General features: G+C 34.0%; 2 protein-coding genes across 2 annotated transcripts; both read left to right on the top strand.

Moving 5' to 3' along the window:
- Nucleotides 1-8,613: 8,613 nt before the first annotated feature.
- On the top strand, nt 8,614-11,993 carry LOC133286827 (uncharacterized). Its single transcript, XM_061484315.1, has 3 exons — nt 8,614-9,680; nt 10,418-10,595; nt 11,297-11,993. The coding sequence occupies exons 1-3, from the start codon at nt 8,817-8,819 to the stop codon at nt 11,812-11,814; spliced, it is 1,560 nt and encodes a 519-aa protein (XP_061340299.1). The 5' UTR covers nt 8,614-8,816; the 3' UTR covers nt 11,815-11,993.
- A 2,641-nt stretch (nt 11,994-14,634) lies between these two features.
- Nucleotides 14,635-16,389, top strand: LOC133286819 (UPF0481 protein At3g47200). The gene has a single exon (XM_061484292.1). The coding sequence runs from the start codon at nt 14,760-14,762 to the stop codon at nt 16,113-16,115; it is 1,356 nt and encodes a 451-aa protein (XP_061340276.1). The 5' UTR covers nt 14,635-14,759; the 3' UTR covers nt 16,116-16,389.
- Nucleotides 16,390-19,546: the final 3,157 nt, after the last annotated feature.

Genomic DNA, 19,546 nt, shown 5'->3' with positions numbered 1-19,546 from the left:
TCGAAATAGAGAAATTGAGTTTGGCGCTAGCAGCTTTTGCTAAACAGTAAACAGCATGTCTATCTTTTTTTTACACAATTTTTCGTGTTTCTTCATAATATGTCTAATCCTTATACTTTATCTCTCTTTTTTTCTTCTATATAATGATACCAAACAAAGCCTACCGATCAATTTGTAAACTTATTCTGTGACATTTTATTTTTATGGAGTTTAATTAAAAAATAATATATCATAAAAAACTTATGGAATCTTGAGCTGCCACGTCAGGGTTAGGGGGACAAATATCAGACCGGGTCTGACACGTGGATGTGGCCCATCCGTTGAAGAAGATTGGGAAAATGGACTATCCGGACTGGTTGGCAGCATTATGTACTGCAAAGTATGACGGTGAATTACACTATCCTCTCTGTTTTGTCATTTTCTCAAACCTTCGTGGTTGAGTGTGGTCGTTTCGGATTAATTTTAGACATTTTCAACAACAATGCCAATTCTATGAGAACTTGGGCGTTTGGTACAGGAGAAATTTTCATTTGTCCCGGAATCTCAATTTTTAAAAATATAATTTTTGCATTCAGTTTACGATAATATCTGAAAATTTAAAATTTAGAAAAATTCAATTTCCCGGGAATCCCTCAAAATCCCGCGTACCAAACGCCCCCATATGTTTATACATGTCGATATACTAATACAACAAACAAAAGACAAATTATTTCGTGACATTAGTAAATCATTGTTGCATTCAAATTATCAAATGAAACTAAGAGCTCTTTTAGTGGACAAGATAAGATAAAAGTAGGATATGATATGAGGCTGATGAGAGTAAGATATGATATGGGGCTGATAAGCCTTATATCATGTCCTGTGTTTGATGAGCACCTGATTAGCAATCTGATAAGATTATGTAGGAAGAGATATGAGAAAGAAAAAACAAAATAAAATGTAATAAATACAAATATATTGGATAGCGTGGGGATATATTGGGTATCCAATATTGTTATCCTATCATGTTGAATCCTAACTCAGCTTCCCTCATAGGATAAGAAATCATGTATTAGATAGGATAAAATAAGACAATAAGATAAGCTAATCATATCCTATTGACCCACCAAACAAGAGATAAAAGTAGGATATGATAAATTATCCTATCCTATCTTCTTTATCAGGTGCTCCAAACAGGCCCTAAAAGTTACAATATATGGATGATCATTACAGCCGTTCATGAAAGTAATTATGAATTTCTCATGTGTTGGGTTGATGCCAATTCTTAAATTCACTGCGGAAATATGGAATGATCATAATAGTTTTCATAATGACAATTATGTCCCTTTGCTTTATATTTTACTCATTTCTATCTTCCTTTCTTTGCACTATATTTTATTTTATCATTAGGACAATATTCTAAAATTATCACTCGAAGATCTTGCATCACTGCAAGTATAATATTTTATCGATATAAATGACGTCATGTTTAAGACAATATTTATGTATAAATAAATTTAATATCTGCAGTCTTACCAACTTCAATAATAGTTGATAATTCTTTTAATTCCAACTTTAAAAATTTATTTGCAAGTGTCTCTTATGAAGTTATTTTTCTTCCAATACTCAAATAATCATTTTTTGGAACCAATGAAAGCATAATTCTTTAATTTATTTTAAAAAAAGTCATATATATCCATCTGAAGTTAAATCCAAACAATAATCCATAAAATTAATAAGCTTATCTTGTTTTGTTAGCTACATGAAAGTTTTGGAATGTGGTTGTCATCAATGATTTATAATAAACAATACGAAGAAATATAGATTATAGATGATTGCTTCTTCTGTTAAAAGTGGGATCAGACAAGTCCTTGTTGAGGAATCATGAATGATTGAGTGAAAAAGTCTCATATTGGTTAAGAATAGACTGAGTGATCGTCGTATAAGTAGAATGACTTATGTATCTAATGCCTTAAGATTTGTTTACAAAAAAAAAAAAAAAATACCTTAAAATTTTGAGTTTGATTGTGATGTTCTAAGCTCACTTAATGTCGTTGTTTACTTGCACATAGTTACCTGTCATTCCTTGTCATAAACTCTCCCAAGCCCAAGACTCTTGTTAAACAATCGTAAAAAGAGAATAAAGCAAAGAAGTGGACGTAGAAAAGTTCGTATACGATGCCATGTACCTACCGAAGTAATAAGGAAAAATGGACATTGAGAATATCGGCATAGCTAGATCCGTGCATATCCACAAAATAACCAGCAGGATAGGAATATATAATTAGCATTTTGTCATTGTATATCCGATAAACACTAAACTATATATCTTGTCACCCTCCGGTTCTGCGTTTGGCCTTAACATCCTCATTAGTCATTAGCTCATAGAAGTAATTACTTGATATTAATAGACACATTTCCGATTATTACATATATTAAAATGCAAAACAAGAATAACAAAATTGTCGCTTGCCTTCAAAATATAATAATTGTTGCAGTGTACAATGGGAAAACCTGTACTCTATGACTACGCTTCTAAAAAACAAGAACATGTTCTTGAGTGCTTTGTTATTTATTTTGCTAACCGTTATTTATGAGATCAACATAGTGGATGAAATCGAATGTTGAAAATTGAGTCATCATAACCATATTTCTAAATTCAATCTTAAGCAATTATTCGACCACTTTCCAGCACGAAAGCAGTGGAATATGAAGGCAGACAAAAGGATTCTTCACCCTTTCAATCCGGCTGAGGAAAAAGAAACAATGAAATGAGAATATGAAGAGAATCAATAAGCCAAATGATTGGTTTGATAAAGTATTAAACCACTTTGGCATGCGTTCACAGGTGGATGGATTATATTAGCCATTAAGTAGCAAATCATATTAGGACAACAAAGACAGACAGATGGCCCAAGATTCCCACAATGACCCGTCACCTTTTGTTGCCACATTTAGTTTCAACATTAGTTGAGAGGATAACGAAACGTGCTCAGGAAAAACCAGACTAATTAATCAATGTTAGTATTGTTGTAATTATACGTGCTGCGTGGATGGATTATTAAAATTGTGTTATACCCGACATATGGAAGTGAGTGTGAATTAAAGTAACAGGTCATAGAAAGACAATATGGGGTAGATTTGCATATCAGTGAAACAAACTAAGGATTAACTCGAACTCTGTAATTTTATATTTTTTTATTTGGGTTTATGAGCTTCTTCTGTCTTTTCAGTATTTTGGAGCCATGACCGAAAAATGGGCGTGCATAAGATTTGTTATTTCTTGGTTAATCTATGCCTTTGTATCTTTTGCTGGAACCTGCTCGTTTTGCTGCACGTTCGGGTTTATATTAAGATTAAAAATTTTCAGGAAAAAAATTGATTTAAAAAAAAAAAACTTACGTACTCGAAATCAAACATCCACATGCTGTCCAAAGGAAAAATAATACATTGTAATTATACGGGGTATTATAATTAAATATAGTAAAATGAAATAAAAAGGAGTAACATTATGATAATTTTTTTGAATTAATCTGTATTTTTTAATAAGGGCTTTATGAATCTGCAGCCACTACAGAGATAAATTTTCGACCACTTATCTATCGTTTTGAGTGCTATTTTTTTTTTTTTAAATATATGGATCTCATCTGATTTTTTTGTATCACTGGTGGTACATAATGACTCTGCCGTAATTGTAGAGTCATTTTTCCCTTCTAATAAATATAAAAATAAGTGTAACTATATATCATTTTACACATACATTGCCCCCATATGTATGTGCAATGCAGATGACAATCTACTTTTCATTAATCTTTATAAGCTGAGATATATATACTAGCAGCAGATAAATAACAATTTAATTCAGTTAATCAAAAAACAAGAACTTCATACAAGTGAGTCATGTTGAAACTAATGGTCAATTAATGTTAATTGATCACATGGCTACATCAATAGGTAATTTTGTTTTGTACTATTTGGATTTTGAATGGTCACACAGACGTACGTGCCATTTGTTTCCCTCCTTATTGTCCTCAACCTTCCCTTTCCTTCTTGCGATGAGAAAAAGAAATAAAAAGCTATGAAGAGAGACACCGATATAGTTACATACACATACTGCTGATATCTGCTGACTACTAATGCTGGACCCATATTTTGTGTGAAGCGTAATTTGACTTTGTTTGGATTTAGTGCAAGCGTGCGGTGAGACTCGTACGTCAAAACTCAAACACCCACCAGTGAGTTGTCTCTCAAAAAACAAAAGTGGAGTTTGAAAATGGAACTCTATACACTTTACACAAAAAGTGAGTAAAAAACCTGAAACCATCTAATCGAGTGGGTCACGCGTCACTCCACCCTAGGCGAGACATCCCCTTTGTAATTTTTTTTTTTTTTAAACAGTGCAAAAACATAGATATAAAAATGTGGTACACTTGACAAATCTAAGAAGTTCGGAGAATTTACCAACACTTGTGTATAATTATACCAACTGGGATATGTATTTTTGAAATTTAAATTAAAGGTGAAGTGAGTGGAAATGGAAAGGACCGGACGGGCTCAATTGAAAAAGGAAATAAGATAGTGCAAGGACTGCAGTACACTCTCAAAAGTTAACATCCAGGTCCAACCGTAGCGCGAGATCCGCTGCACACCCTCAAAGTTAACGATCCTGGTCTAGTTATGTTTAACGTAGAAGCTAATAAAAAGATTACGATATCAAATGTGGAAATATAGTATGAAAGAAAAAAAAAAAAAGGTGTACTCTGTCTGTGACTCTGAGAGTCAAGATCCGGTTCTTCGATCTGTAGAACTGTGTGTATGTGACTCAAAATACCACATGCACTTCCCTGGAGAAAAATTAAAAAATTACAATTTAAATAAAAAAAAAAAATACGAATTCAAAGCTATATATAAAATATTTACAAAATTAATACAATCTATTACGCATCAGTTTAGACACAACTGATTGCACATTAATTTAGGCACAATAGCAATATTAACTGTAATTCATCGGAATATGTCACATGATACTAAAAATACCTTAACAACTTTTAGTGTCACTTGATAAGTTCCGGTCAATTGCATTCAAATTGATACATATAACCGGTTGTAGCCAAAATATTACATTAGTATCAGTTTCATAAATACTTTAATAGCGCTTTAAATTTATATTTTTTTATTTAAACTATAATTTTTTTTTTTTTTTGGTGCACGTCCCTTCCCTCCATTTAGGGGTGTTCATCAACCGATTCAAATCGCGGTGACCGAACCGAAAAATCGAAAACCGATTAAAAATCGCAAATTTTAATTGGATTGGATCGGTTTTTGGATAAGTTGATAAAAACCGATCCAATCCAAACCGATCCAATATATTAATTTTCCTCTACCTACTTGGGTATTTCCCTAATCATAGCCTAAAAATTTTTAAACCCAAGACTCATTAACCCATCAACTGAACCCAAGAAAAAATCTAGTCATATCTCATCAACAAAATTTTATCTTTGTAGAGCTTCATATCTAATTGCCAAAATTAAAAAAATTATATTATAGTTTACTAATGCTTTTGTATTTCAATTTTTTTTTTACAAAGCCAATATATACAAAAGATGTTATTTGCACAATAATCATGAAATAAATTTAAGGATTTTCAAAAAATCGAAAACCGATCCAATTCAAACCGAAAAAAATTGGATTGGATCGAATCAGATTTGAAAAAAAATCAAAACCGAATATATGATTATATGATCAAACCGAAGGAATTGAATCGAGTGATTTTTACTTTCAAAACCGATCCAATCCAGACCGTGAACCCCCTCTCTCCATCCTCAACCCCTGTTTTTGTTGTTTTCTTCTGTGAATGTGTTTGAGCTCTACACACGTTGTCTCGTCTCCCAATTAATGTCTCATGTTGCGATATTTAATTACCACATAATAAATTGGGAAAAGTCTTGTGAGCTTTAAATTAGTGATTTTGCTATGTTTAGAAATAAAAAATAAAATAAAAATTAAACTTATTCCTTTTAATTTAAAATAATAATTTATTATTAATTTAAATTCCTTTTTAAGTATTTGCCAAAACAATTTAAATTATTTTGTAGCGTTGCTTAGCTATCTATCTCCATATTGATTCCACAGTCACATTATTGCGTGCCATTATGGCAGTTCAACTCGGAGGTCTTTATGCAGGAAAAAGGTAATCCGATAATTGGGTTAATCACGATTTCGGTTATTGGCAGCTTTATCGGTCAGAAGATATTCAATTATGTTGTGTTTTTCACAAGGGAAATTAATGTGATTACCGCTCTGAGTATGTTATGAAGATTTGAAATTGATTCTAAATCCTTTTAAAATATTCAGACTTCTGATGGATGAGACAATAATTTCATACCCACATTTTATTTTAGGATCTAATGTTTTTTATGTTTTCCCATACATATAAAATTATATGAAATTTGTATTTTCTTTCTTTCTCTTCTCTTAATATGAATCTCACATATTTTTATGTGTGAGTATAGAAAATGAATTTATCTCTTATAACATGAGAATTATTAAACCCTTTATTTTAATCTTAAAATTAAGTGGAAAAAAACTTTATCTTAAAACTAATTTCGGATTCTAATTTTGAAATGAATTAGAAATGTAAATTTTTTAATTATGTAATAAGAAACTTATAAACATTTTCCATGAATAAAATGTAAATGAAGATTAACGATATATTATATTTGAATCGTTTGTAATAATTATAAACTAAAAATCTGAATTTTGTAGTAGAAGTTCAACCTAACTCAGCTAAAGTCAAAAAAATTTTAACTGATGTCAAACAGTAAGACATGTAAGATTATTTAGCTACATTTAAAACATGACTAGTTTTTAAAAATAAGTTGGAGCCAAGGCACTCCCTCCACCCAAAGTTCTATAAATATTGAAAATTTGAATTGTTTGTTATAATGAAAATTTAGACTTTAGTAATTACAATAATTCATTTTGCAATACAAATGCTACAAAAAAAATATTATATTTGATAAAATTTTGGTGATCCAATAATTTAACAAATTAAAGTTACTGCGTGACAATTTTTTTTTCATTTATATATTTTATTGATTGTATTGACTTAGTGATTTTGGACTCCAAAAGTAATGTTGGATGTAACTTTTATTTATTTATTTTGTGTTGAGTTTATAACTTTACATATTATGGAATTCTTCGATAGATAATTTGAATAAAGTATTTTTAAATATAAAATGTAATTAAAAAACACATTTTACTCTATTAATAATGGAGATAAATTATTGCCAGGTAGCTCTCTTTGGTTCAAAAATTATATAATATTTCTTGTAAATTTTATTTGAAATTGAAAGTGGATTTGATAAAAATAAAATAAAATGGATAACATTTTAAAATATTTCATTAGTCATATGCATTAATTAAATGGTTCATTTTTTCTGCAGTTAATGCAGATAAGTTATCTGCATTTACTCCTAAAACGACGTTGTTTTGGGGCAGAAATCATGATAATTTTATAATTTTAATTTATTTCAGGGTTATTATAGTTTTTATAATTATAATTTTACAATGTTTCAACCCAAAACGATGTCGTTTTGAGAGTAAATGCAGATAAGTAACTATAAATATTTTTCTGTTAGTTAAATTGCCATAAAGTTTGTAAATTGTAAGTATGAGAAGCTATATATGAACCAGAATTTAAAATGAAGCCTTTTTTCTCACAATTTTACTCGGATAAAGAATACCTTTTGCAGTGAAGTAGACATAAATATTATATGCATGTAGCTGAAATATCTTGTTCTAATAGAGCGCGACGTCGATGCGTGAGTTTCATCATATATAGAGGGGATGGTTAGTAGGGGGAAAAGGGTAATAAGCTATGAAATTTTGTTTGAAAATAAGAGAAAATGAAAACAAAAATATTAATATAGACACCGCACATGTGTTCTGCAGTTAAGTTGTCACCACCAGTCAAATATGCAATGCTGATTAAACGCATAGACATACCAAAAATATCATAGCAATAACTATAGTAACATTTTGAACATGGTTGTAGTAAGCGCTTTCGGCTCAAATATCAGGAAATGGAAAACGAATCTGAGATGAATATTTATTTACCGAAAAATGACAATTGTTGGTCAGTTCAAACTTCAACCTAGGTAATTTATAATTACAAGGTCGAAATAAAAAAAGTAGCCAGTTGCAGTTTTCTCAATTATATATCGGGAAAGAAGTGTGAGAGCTATACGTGGAAACCTGCTGTTTGGTTTAGAGTTGGGACAAAAGATGCGGCACCAGGTCTCACTCAAGTACTGTGACTCAGACCCCATCCTGTTTCCCATAGCCATATCGTAATAATAAGTAACCACAGCTGTAACAAAAACAAAGAAGACTGTTATAAATATAATATTCGCATTGTGCATACGATCCACCAGTATTAGTATATTGTTACTATTGTACGTGTTGAGTGTATTGTGTACGTTGTGGTTGGGACGTGTCCTATAGTCCTACTGTGAGAGTCTCAGACTAGGACACAATACACCTACAATTTGCAGCCAAATTTTATTTCGATTTTTTATTTTATTTTGTTTCTCATTATTTAACAATAATTTGTTTATAACCATACCAGTTCACTCTCTTGCCTCGGTATTTTAACCCATCTAGATTTGAATCAGGAAGTCTCCTTATTCCTTCTCCTCTCTCTCTATTTCTTAGAATCCAAAGTCTCACACTTGAACAGAGTTGAAACCTCTTCAACCTGAGACATATCGAACACTCTAGTTTGTTTGGTTCTTCATCATAACATTTTTTCTTTCTTTTTTGGTTTTATACTCGTGATGATGGCTCAGAAGCACTTACACGAGCTACTGAAGGAGGATCAAGAACCATTCCTTTTAAACAAGTACATTTCTGATAGGCGTAGCCAAATGAAGAAAAATCCTTCCCCAAAGACAAGTTTGCAAGCGATGAAACGAAAACCAATCAATCAAAACTCAAACTTTTCAATGAATCTCTGCAAAAACGCTTGCCTTTTCTCCTTCCCAGAAACCCCAGACCTCAGAAAGTCTCCACTATTGGAATTCACATCACCAGCAAAAAGCCCCTGCAAGTCACCCAACGCCATTTTCCTTCATATCCCATCTCGAACAGCAACTCTTCTCCTCGAAGCCGCACTTAGGATCCATAAACAGTCATCAACCAGTTCCAAAACCAAAACCAAAGGATTTGGGCTATTCGGGTCCTTATTCAAGAGACTAACGCAAAGAAACCAGAACCGAAGAAGGGAAATAGAGGATGGTGGCGTGAAGGTTTCTGTGAAGGATATCTTAAAGTGGGATTCGTCTCTTGGGCGTAGAAAACTCTCCAATGACAAAGAGCAAGAAAAGATGACTTCTCAGAAAGTCAACAGCATGGTCAATGCAAATGCAAATGCGTGTGAGGTGGGGTTTCCATGTACTTACAATGGAAGGCCTAGCAGTGCTGTGTGGTCGGAGAGCAACGAAGATAAATCTCTGGACATGGAAACCTCGAGTAGTAGCCACTCTGCTGAAGGGAATCACTTTGTAATTAATCACAAAAATTGTTCTTGCTGCCACCATGCCTTCTGCGAAAGCCCTTTTCGTTTTGTTCTTCAAACGAGTCCTTCCTCCGACGGCCGCAAGACGCCGGAGCTACCGTCGCCAAGTCGTCACAGAACAGAGGTTTGTCATTTTCGTTAAAAAAATTTATTTTTATTTTTATTTTAATCTCCGAATTTCAGCTGTTAATTATGTTTTCAATTTTCAACCCGGTTCAACTCACTCCATGGACTGAGTTTATGAAGAAGAAGAAGAAAAGAAAAAAAACTCGGTCCTCAAGATGATAATGAACTGGGGATACACTGAGTCAACTCGCGAGTTAACCTGTTCGTTCGATGGTCTTTTTCTTTTAAATTTGTAGGAGATAGGATCTGGGTCTGCAAATTTGGCTGGAATGTTGATTTAGTTTTTTTATTATCAGAGCGTGACCCGTGAAATTTTTTAAGCATATAGCACCCTATCTTTCCGAAAATTGTTTTAAGTCTGTGAGGATCACATATGTCAATTTCATGGTTTTTGTTTACCCGAATTTCCATAATTGTACTTTTCGATCGTGTTTCTGCCATGCAAATCTTCTCTCTCTTACTCTTGTTTTTTATCAATTCTAGTGGATTGTTTGGTAAATTAATTTCTTAAAAGATGACAAATTATGCTTTTGTCTGTTCTCTTGTTTGCAGTCCTTAGATCCCCACATTGGATTCACTAGAAATTAGTTTTTCATTTGTATTTTTGTTTGAATTACTGAGAGGGTCCCGTAACAAAATCCCCAAGCAAAAAAAGGTGTCAAAAACAAAACCAATTATGATCACGTTGTTAAGTCTAACTCCATATTGCAATGAACGTTTTGTGGATTTTAATAGGACAAAGAAAGTAATGGAGCTGAGAGTGTCAACAAATTCGAGTCAGGGGAAGAAGAGAAGGAACAGTGCAGTCCAGTGTCTGTTTTAGACCCACCCTTCGAGGACGATGTCGAAGTGCATGGAAACGACGGTGAGGAGAATGGTTTTGATTTGGAGTGCAGCTATGCCATTGTACAGAGTATGTCACAATTTTATTTATTTATTTATTTTTGTACCATTCTTTGTTTGTTGTATGGTCGTTTTCTATTAACGCAGCGTCGTACACGCTTCTTCAAATTTGCTTGTCTGTTACAATTCACAGTAAGAGGGGCTAATTGCTGATGTGATTGTGCCGATATTAAACCGTGCTATCTGTGTGGGTTCCATCTAAAGATTACAGTTGCTCAACATCCCAATTGCATTTCCCATTGAATGTGGACTTGGCCTACTCTTCGTTTAGCACTAGATATAGCTCATTTTGTTATAAATTTGAACGTGACCCACAATTATTTTTCTGTGTGTGTGTGTGTGTGTGTGTTAGGAGATCTGTCTTAATTGGGACCCTTCCATTTATTATGTTGGATAACATGTGAGCAATCAAACTCGTATCAAGTTTAATAAAAAAAATTGTGGTACTTTTTAGTTGTTGAGAAAGCTTCATTACCAACAATGCTAGTCCCACACTTTCACATATATACATAATTTTACACTTGGTACAACTACTACACGATCAATTTAAGATATGCCACTAATAGCTTCTGTGACGTTTCATTCATCTTGTACTTATTGTCTTTAAAACGCTGTGATATTTGCAGTGTTTGAGTAACAATTATTAAACTCATCAAAACAAGAAATGTATTATTGGTTTTTATTTTATTTTATTCTGTATTAATTTTACAGGAGCTAAGCAGCAGCTATTGTACAAGCTTCGTAGATTTGAGAAACTAGCAGAGTTAGATCCAGTAGAACTTGAGAAAAGAATGCTGGATCAAGAAGAGAACGAGGATGAAGATGAAACATTTATGGAAGAGGATGAGGATAGCGAAGCATCATATAAAGAAAATGACTTTATAAAAGAACTAGTTTTCGAATCTCTCTGTCAGGCAAGGGTCCACGACAGACAGCATATCCCGGAAGAGTTAAAAAATTTGGTGTCTGATCTCATTGTTGAAGAAGAGAGAGAACTAAAGTCCTTAGAAGATAGGGACTTGGTGATAAGACGGATATGTAAGAGGCTGGAATTGTGGAAAGAAGTGGAGTCTAACACAATTGATATGATGGTAGAAGAGGACTTTTCAAGAGAGGATGGTGAGTGGAAGAAAAATGTAGAGCAGATGACAAAGATGGCTGGGGAGCTTGAGGTTGCTATTTTTGGCGTTCTGGTGGAGGAATTTTCAGAGGAACTAGTATGTTGTTAATGTGGGTAAATTTTGAAGCAGCTGAGGAACATAGTATGAATGGTTATCTTTTTTCTTTTTCTTTAAAAGAGTACAGTCTGACTTGCAACGTATTGGGATAGGCTAGTTAGAAAGAAAAAAAAAGGTAACCCAAGAAGATAATCTGGGTATGTACATGACTCGTCTTTGTAGCTGGCTGTGGGGATGCTGTAAAAGTCACCTTTCTTGATTAAATACTATAATTTTTTAACTTCTTGGTCCCATTCTTACAATGATATCTTCTAAATTTTAGTGTCGTAATGAAGTGGGGATGGGGAAGGGGAAGGGGAAGCAAATATAAAATCAAAGCATCCAATGTTTAGTCTCTTCTAATATTCACAACCATGTTATTAGATGATAAACGACCACATTTTTTCTTTTCTTTTCACTATCAATATTAGGATATGCTAGACTTCTCTTACTGAAGAAGTATTTATGTTTAGAAGAATACCAATCTGGTAGTTTATTCAATGTATGTTTCTCATACTATGAGAGTTAGGGCCAGTGGGGTTAAAAGGAGGAATTGCAGCTGTCGGCAGAGAGAATCATATAGCTTGAGGACCTTGTAAAGGAAGGAGCAATTTGACAACGACTAATCGGTCTAATCTCATGTTCTTTTCTTTTCCAAGGCCCTTTTAATATTTAATGGAAAACTACTTGTCAAATTCGCATCTTGGATTCCGGGTTTCCCTTTTTCCTTTTCCAATTTCTGTTAATCACTCTAGGTAGCTTCCCTGATTATGCTTTTTAGCTAGCAGTGATCCATCACTATCGTTTGCCACCCTTGAATTCGTTCTCCTGGACCAATTTTTCTTCTGGGAACGCTAGTTATATAGAATTGGGCCAATATCGATCAAGAATGATATAATGTAAATAGTTACAAACAAATTAAAAAAGGGTGAATATATTAACCGTAATTATACATACTTCCCTTGTTTATTGCATGATTTGTTACACTAACATTTATTTTTAATTAAAAAATTACACATAGGTTTTCTATTTTATATAGCAATTTTACGCCGTTACCTCTTGAAAATAATAATATAGAAAAATAGATGTAATATCCTTAAAAAGAAAAAAATATTAAACGAATCAATATTGATTCAGTGCCTGTTTGGATCCTCTCTTTTTTAAGTTAGAAGCTACTTATAAGCATAAGTTAGGCCAAACAGGTTTTGAGAAAAGTTCTTATAATGAAAAGTTCTTTTTTTTTATAATGAAGGAAAAAGCTGAAAACTAAAAGCTCCTCCTAAGCTCCTAGGAGGAGTTTTTTTTAAGTTCTTATATATTTTTCTTGAATTGTGTGTTCTTTTTTTAAATGAAGAGTGATAAAAGATAGAGAGAGATAATTTTCTTGAAATATGTGCTTTTAAGTAATTTTTAAGCTAAAACTTTAATGTAATTTCTAAACAGCTGTTAGCTTCTTTTTTTTAAGCTCTTTTTTTAGCTTTAGCTTATAAGTAGCTTCTAGCTTAAAAATAAGAGGATCCAAATAGGCTCTCAATTGATAAGAAATTTGTTCCTTTTAACCGAGTCTGGATTCAAGCATTGGGAATGAAAAAAAAATAGTCCTGCAAGAACCCCCTGTATGAGTTCGGTAAAATTTAAACCGAATTAATAGTATAGTTAATGAATATATAAAAAAAATTGTTAGTATGATTAGCACTCATTAAGAAAAGTCGATATGATATGATTACCCAATTACAACACACAGCCAAATTTGAATACATTCTTCCCTCATGAGATACACTTTTTGGGCTACCCAGTACAATTAAGGGTAAAAAAACAATTCAACATGGACCATTCTGCTTTGGGTCCACGGCTTGAACTAATAGAAGCCCATTGAAATATTATGAATGTCCTGCTGATTAATTGACCAGTACGAATAAGGACAAGCATAATGGCAGCGCCTTCCTTGCACCTACCAAGTTAAAGACCCTTGATGGTCCTAGAAAAATAGCTGTTGATTTGCCTTACAATTACGTCAATGACAATAATCAATTAACCGACTATTTGGTCAGTGGGTAAAAGCTTGATAAATTATTGATGATATATTTAGACTGTGCAAAAAATAAAGTAAAATTGTGAGGTACCTAGAAAAAAAATGTGGGTATGCAACTTTAATCGCCAATTGAATGTCCTCTCCGTCGTCCCTCACCCACCATGGCCATGGGACTAGATCTCATGAGCAGAGTGTAACCCGATCTTGAATCATTTTAGGGGTTGTAAGTCCAAGCAAACGGCGCAGCCAATTTTTCCATGAAGGCCTCGCACCATCACACAGGGAAAGACCAATTTTTTTTCTTATCCTCTTTTGACACATAAACTAATTGCCCGTAGCCGTAGGACCGAAGAAGTTGAAATTTCAAACATGCCGACTACTCTGGACGAAGATATGACTAAATTGACGGATGCCACATTGCCAGGTGCAGGTGGTTATGAAGAGGTGTTAAGTTTATTAACGTGGTTTGTCCCTTAGTTGATAGATACTGTTTGCGCACTAAAATTTTCATATTCTTTATACCTTAAGATTTAATGAATGGAAAAACTTTTAACATTTTAAACTATATAATTTTATATTATTTTGCCTAAAATGATACAAAGTTATGTCTTTAAAACCACAAATCCTTTTCCCTTTTAATGAATATTGTATAACTAATTTATATATCATTGGCCTTGGCCACATAAAAATGGAGGGAAAATTGTGTTACAAATTAGTCATTTTCCATTGAGAAAAATATCTAAATGTACGCTGAAGTCAGAGACGTTGGAAGGGAGAAGAAGGCACCTCTCCCATCTATTCAATTAATACACCCTGCCTCTCCTAATTCTTTTCCCTATCCTCTAATCAGCAAGAGGCACCACATACACGAACACAACCACCCTCTCTAAAGTCCACAGAATTCGAGAAATAAACAAGTTTTAAGATGGGAAGCAATAGCAGAGAGGAAGAAGACAATCACCATGTAATAGATATCTGGAAGGTAGACAGCGAGAGGTTGGCTTCCATGCAGCTCAAGATTTCCGAGAACCCAAAATTGCTAAGCAAAGTTGCTGGCAAGAGATCTTGTTGCATCTTCAGGGTGCCACAGAGCCTAATTGAGGTCAATGGAAAAGCCTACCAACCTCGTATTGTATCCATAGGGCCTTACCACCGTGGTCAACCTCGTCTCAACATGATTGAGGAGCATAAGTGGCGTTATCTTGGTTCCCTTCTCTCTAGAACAACACAGACCAAAGGGTTGGGCTTGGAGGACTTGTTGAAAGCCATTGCCATGTTAGAATCGGAAGCCAGAGAGTGTTACTCCGAAACCATCCAGCTTGACTCTCACGAATTCATTGAGATGATGGTCCTTGATGGGTGTTTCATCGTTGAGTTGTTTCGAAAAGTTTCCAAATTGGTACCCTTCGAAGTCGATGATCCACTTGTCACCATGTCCTGGATATTACCATTCTTTTACAGAGATTTTCTCAAGCTTGAAAATCAGATCCCTTTCTTCATTCTCCAGCGCTTATTTGAACTGTCAAAACTTCCATCAGAAAAGTCAACGCCGACTTTGTCAACTCTTGCCTTGGAATTCTTCAACAACTCGATGCTAAGGCCAGACGAAGTCATAGCCAAGCAGAGTGACATGAAAGGGAAGCATTTGCTTGACTTGGTTCGTTCAAGCTTTATTCCAAGCGATCAAGAAACAGAGCCCAAAAGGGTCATCACACCAACACACGTGATCCACTGTGTCTCTAAGCTTCGCCGCGCTGGGATTAAGATCACTCCGGCCAAGGACAGCGAGAGCTTCTTGCACTTGACGTTCAGGCACGGCGTGATAGAAATGCCAACCATCACAGTGGACGATTTTATGAGCTCTTTCTTGCTCAACTGCGTTGCATTTGAGCAATGCTACAGCGGTTGTTCTATGCAGTTCACAACCTACGTGACCCTATTGGACTGTCTCATAAACACATATAGGGATGTTGAGTACCTATGTGACCGAAACATAATTGAGAACCACTTTGGGAAAGAGGGGGAAGTTGCCCAATTCATCAACAACGCAGGAAAAGATGTCGCAGTTGATTTGGATACGAGTTATTTGTCTGAGTTGTTCAACCAGGTTCACCAATATTACCACAGTAGTTGGCATGTGCAGTGGGCTAGCTTCAAGTACACATACTTTGATACGCCATGGTCCTTTATCTCTGCTCTGGCTGCATTCATATTGTTGGTTCTAACTGTAGGACAGACCTATTTTGCCGCTTACCAGTATTTTGATTCCCTGAAATCTTGATCAAGAGTCATAGGCTTGAGTAGCACTGGTGCAAAAATAGTTTTGTATCATGCAACCAGAATTGTTTGTGCAGAGATTAAATTCCGTTGTCAGGATGAGTGCGCTTTTTTTTCAGTAATTCAAATTCAGTTTTTGACATCTTTTTTCTATTGATCAGTCATGGCACGAGTCTTACCACTGAGAAGTGAGAACTGATATGGATTGGGAGTTCTTGATTTGATATTGTCTATACAAATTTTTATTGATTGACAAATATGATTCCGGTTATCAATATGGTAAGAAATTTTCTTCCTTTAGAAATCCTAATGTAACTTGACCATGTGTTCAAATCAAATGGTTCAGTGTTAATGAAAAATTAACAGAAATGTAAATTGAAGTTCAAATGCTAGAAATAATAAAAAAGTTTATGCTGAAATCAGATTTTATGGCAAAGTAAGCATAGAGTAATCATGTTTGAATTCTGTTTTCAAAAATAATTTTTTTATTTTCAGAAAAAAAAAAATTATTTGTTAAGGACTATTTTATAAAAATAGTTTTAAAAATTATAATTACTTTTTAGTTCTTAGAATCAAATTTAGAGAACATATCTCATTTGTTTTTTGTTTTTTTTTTTTACTTTTTACTTTTTACTTTTAAAATAAAAAAATAACACAGAAAATACCTATTTTGTTAACTATTATTTTTTTAAAAAAATAAACACAATCAAATAAGACCTTAATTGCTTGAAATGTGAAATAAGAAAATAGCAAACGAAAGCAAAAATGGCAACAAATAAATGATAAAGAATGGTAAATTGCACAGATGACAATAAAAGGTAAATTGCACGAAGTAAATTGACAGTCAAAAATAAATTCTAAAGTTGATGAGGACCTATTAATAATATTTTAAAACTTCGCCCCACCCTAGGGTTGACTTATTAGGTCATTGACTCCCTCTCTGAGAATTTGGATTAGTAGTTAGACCCTACTTGTACGTTGACCCCTTTAATCCCAATACTCCTCGGTTGAATCCGTGACTCCCGGGTCAGAGAGGTCACTACATTTTCTAAAAAAAAAAAATTATACAAGAAAAGACGTCGTTTGATGTGTAAAAAAAATAAACAAAACAAAAATTTGTTGCTGCTTAGAGAACTAGATCTGAAATCTGAATCGTTATTTTTCTTTTCTTCCAAACTTCTCTCCCAGACTCAGTCTCCTTGTTCTGGTGATCTCCTCCACCATGCTGGTTCTTCTCTCTCCACCGTTAATTTGTCATGTTGCCACCTCTCCTTCGCTATTCTCTATTGGGTAAAGGATTTCTTTATACATACTGTTGTAGGTGCATGAGAAGGACAAAAAGGGCATAAGTTTGATGATATAAATTTTCATTAACTTTATTGGAATATGTGTTTTATACTTTGATTAGCTTATGAATATTGACTTGTGGATATAATTGATTGAATTATGTTAAGTATATTTTGAATCTTTAATGATTGGTGGTTTGAATTTTTCATATAGAGTATATCTTTATATTTTTTTAATGTATAAATTTGGGTCAGCGAAGTAACCCCGTGACCCATCGGTTGAACCCGTGACCCCATAACCCCTGACCTTGGCTGAGTTGATGGTCGGGCCAGATTTTTAAACACTGTATTATACATTGGTTAGAGGCCCGATAAAGCCCAATTCACTCTAGCGAAATAACCTGTAAAGGGTATTGTATCTCGTCTATGTAATTAACTTGTAAGGAATCATCATTACTAGGACCAGTAGTTCAGCCAATTTGGCCACCATCAGAGAGAGACTAGTGAAAGGAGGGCAGCTCTTACTTGCTGATATGACTACCAAAACTACTCTGAACATAGACTTACCATTACGGAATAGTCTGAGAGAGGCCACCCCTCTCCACCAATCAATAAGAAAACCGTCTCATAAAGGACGGTAGTAAACACGACTAAGGCACTACAAATATAAAGGTCATTGGAGCAAATATGATCTCGCTTTTAATATTTGAATCTCCTTGCATACAAAAATTGACTTGAGCGTCAGAATGTCATTGTAGGTACCCCTGTCTCTCTAAACCCAAAGAGGCTAAAATACTGCTCATACATCACGCAACACACTACCCACCATCTCGCCAAGACCACCAGCATCCCGACAAACAACATAATATCTTTAGATTTCTTCATCAACATTATCTACCTTCAACCGTGTGTGGTTATGTCCAACCCAACTGGTGTTGATTTGATCAATCGTTTTCATATGAAGTAGAGGTTTTCATCAACCGATTCAAACCATAGTGACCGAACCGAAAAATCGATAATCGAATTAACCGAAAATCCAAAAAAAAACCCATATATTTTAATTAGATTGAATCGGTTTTGGATTTTGTTCTGTCCTTGGGACAGAGATGTCTAGCCCAGTTAGGCTAGTACGTTGGTATCGGATCTGATATCCTCTCCAAGGTATCTATGAGAGAGATACCCTTGAGTCAGGAAGATCACTGTGCACAAGATACAATGAGGGCGTTTAGCCAATAGGGTGTGTGTGTGCACAGTGACAGCATAACCATTAGAGAGAGAGAATGTGTGTACCTTTTAGGGTTTGCCCTGGTATTTATAGAGGTTACCTGTAGATAGTAGATAGCTATGCTGACACATCAAGTGGGTTGCTATGCTGGCACATCAAGTAGATAGTTGTGCTGACTCATCAGCTCTTTGGATTGCCCCTTGTTGGGCTTGTTACTTAATGGGCCCATTGTATGGGTCCATAACAGATTTGGTTGGTGTAGAGGTGTTCATCGGCAGATCCAAACCGATTCAAACCGCGGTGACCGAACCGAAAAATCGATAACCAAAAATAAAAAATCGAAAAACCAAAAAAAAAAAAAGTGCATATTTTTATTGGATTAGATTAGTTTTCGGTTTGATTGTTCAAAACTGATTCAATCCAAACTGATCCAATGTATTACATATTTATTATTTTTAAATGATGGTCACTTGAAATCTTGTTGTTTTGTAGAATTGGAATCTTGAATATTATTGATAGCAAACTATCTTATTTTAGTTTTTATTGTCTATTAATCTATTATAACTCTTTATGAGTTTTAAGACTTATTTACTTTGGGGACTTGAATTTTCCGGTGGTTTATAGTGATTTGTGTGACTGAAATTTTAGAGTCTTCAAACAATCAAAAATCGATTCAATCAAAACAGAATAAAATTGGATTGGATCAGATTTAAAATAAAATTCAAATTGAATGGATGATTAAATAATCAAACTAAAGGGATTGGATCAGATGATTTTTTGTTTCAAAATCAATCCATTCCAGACCGCGAACACCCCTAGGTTGGTGAAAACCGATCCAAGGTATTATGTATTTATTATTTTCGAAAGATGATGACTTGAAATCTTATTTTTTCGTAGACTTGGATTCTGGGATGTTATTGTTGG

The sequence above is a fragment of the Gastrolobium bilobum genome, unplaced genomic scaffold, assembly GCF_033153095.1.
Source record: "Gastrolobium bilobum isolate Gb01-03AN ecotype WA unplaced genomic scaffold, APGP_CSIRO_Gbil_v1 utg8265, whole genome shotgun sequence".
NCBI classification, from domain to species: Eukaryota; Viridiplantae; Streptophyta; class Magnoliopsida; order Fabales; family Fabaceae; genus Gastrolobium; species Gastrolobium bilobum.
Note: the sequence above shows the minus strand (reverse complement) of the source record. Positions and strands in the feature narration are given on the sequence as shown.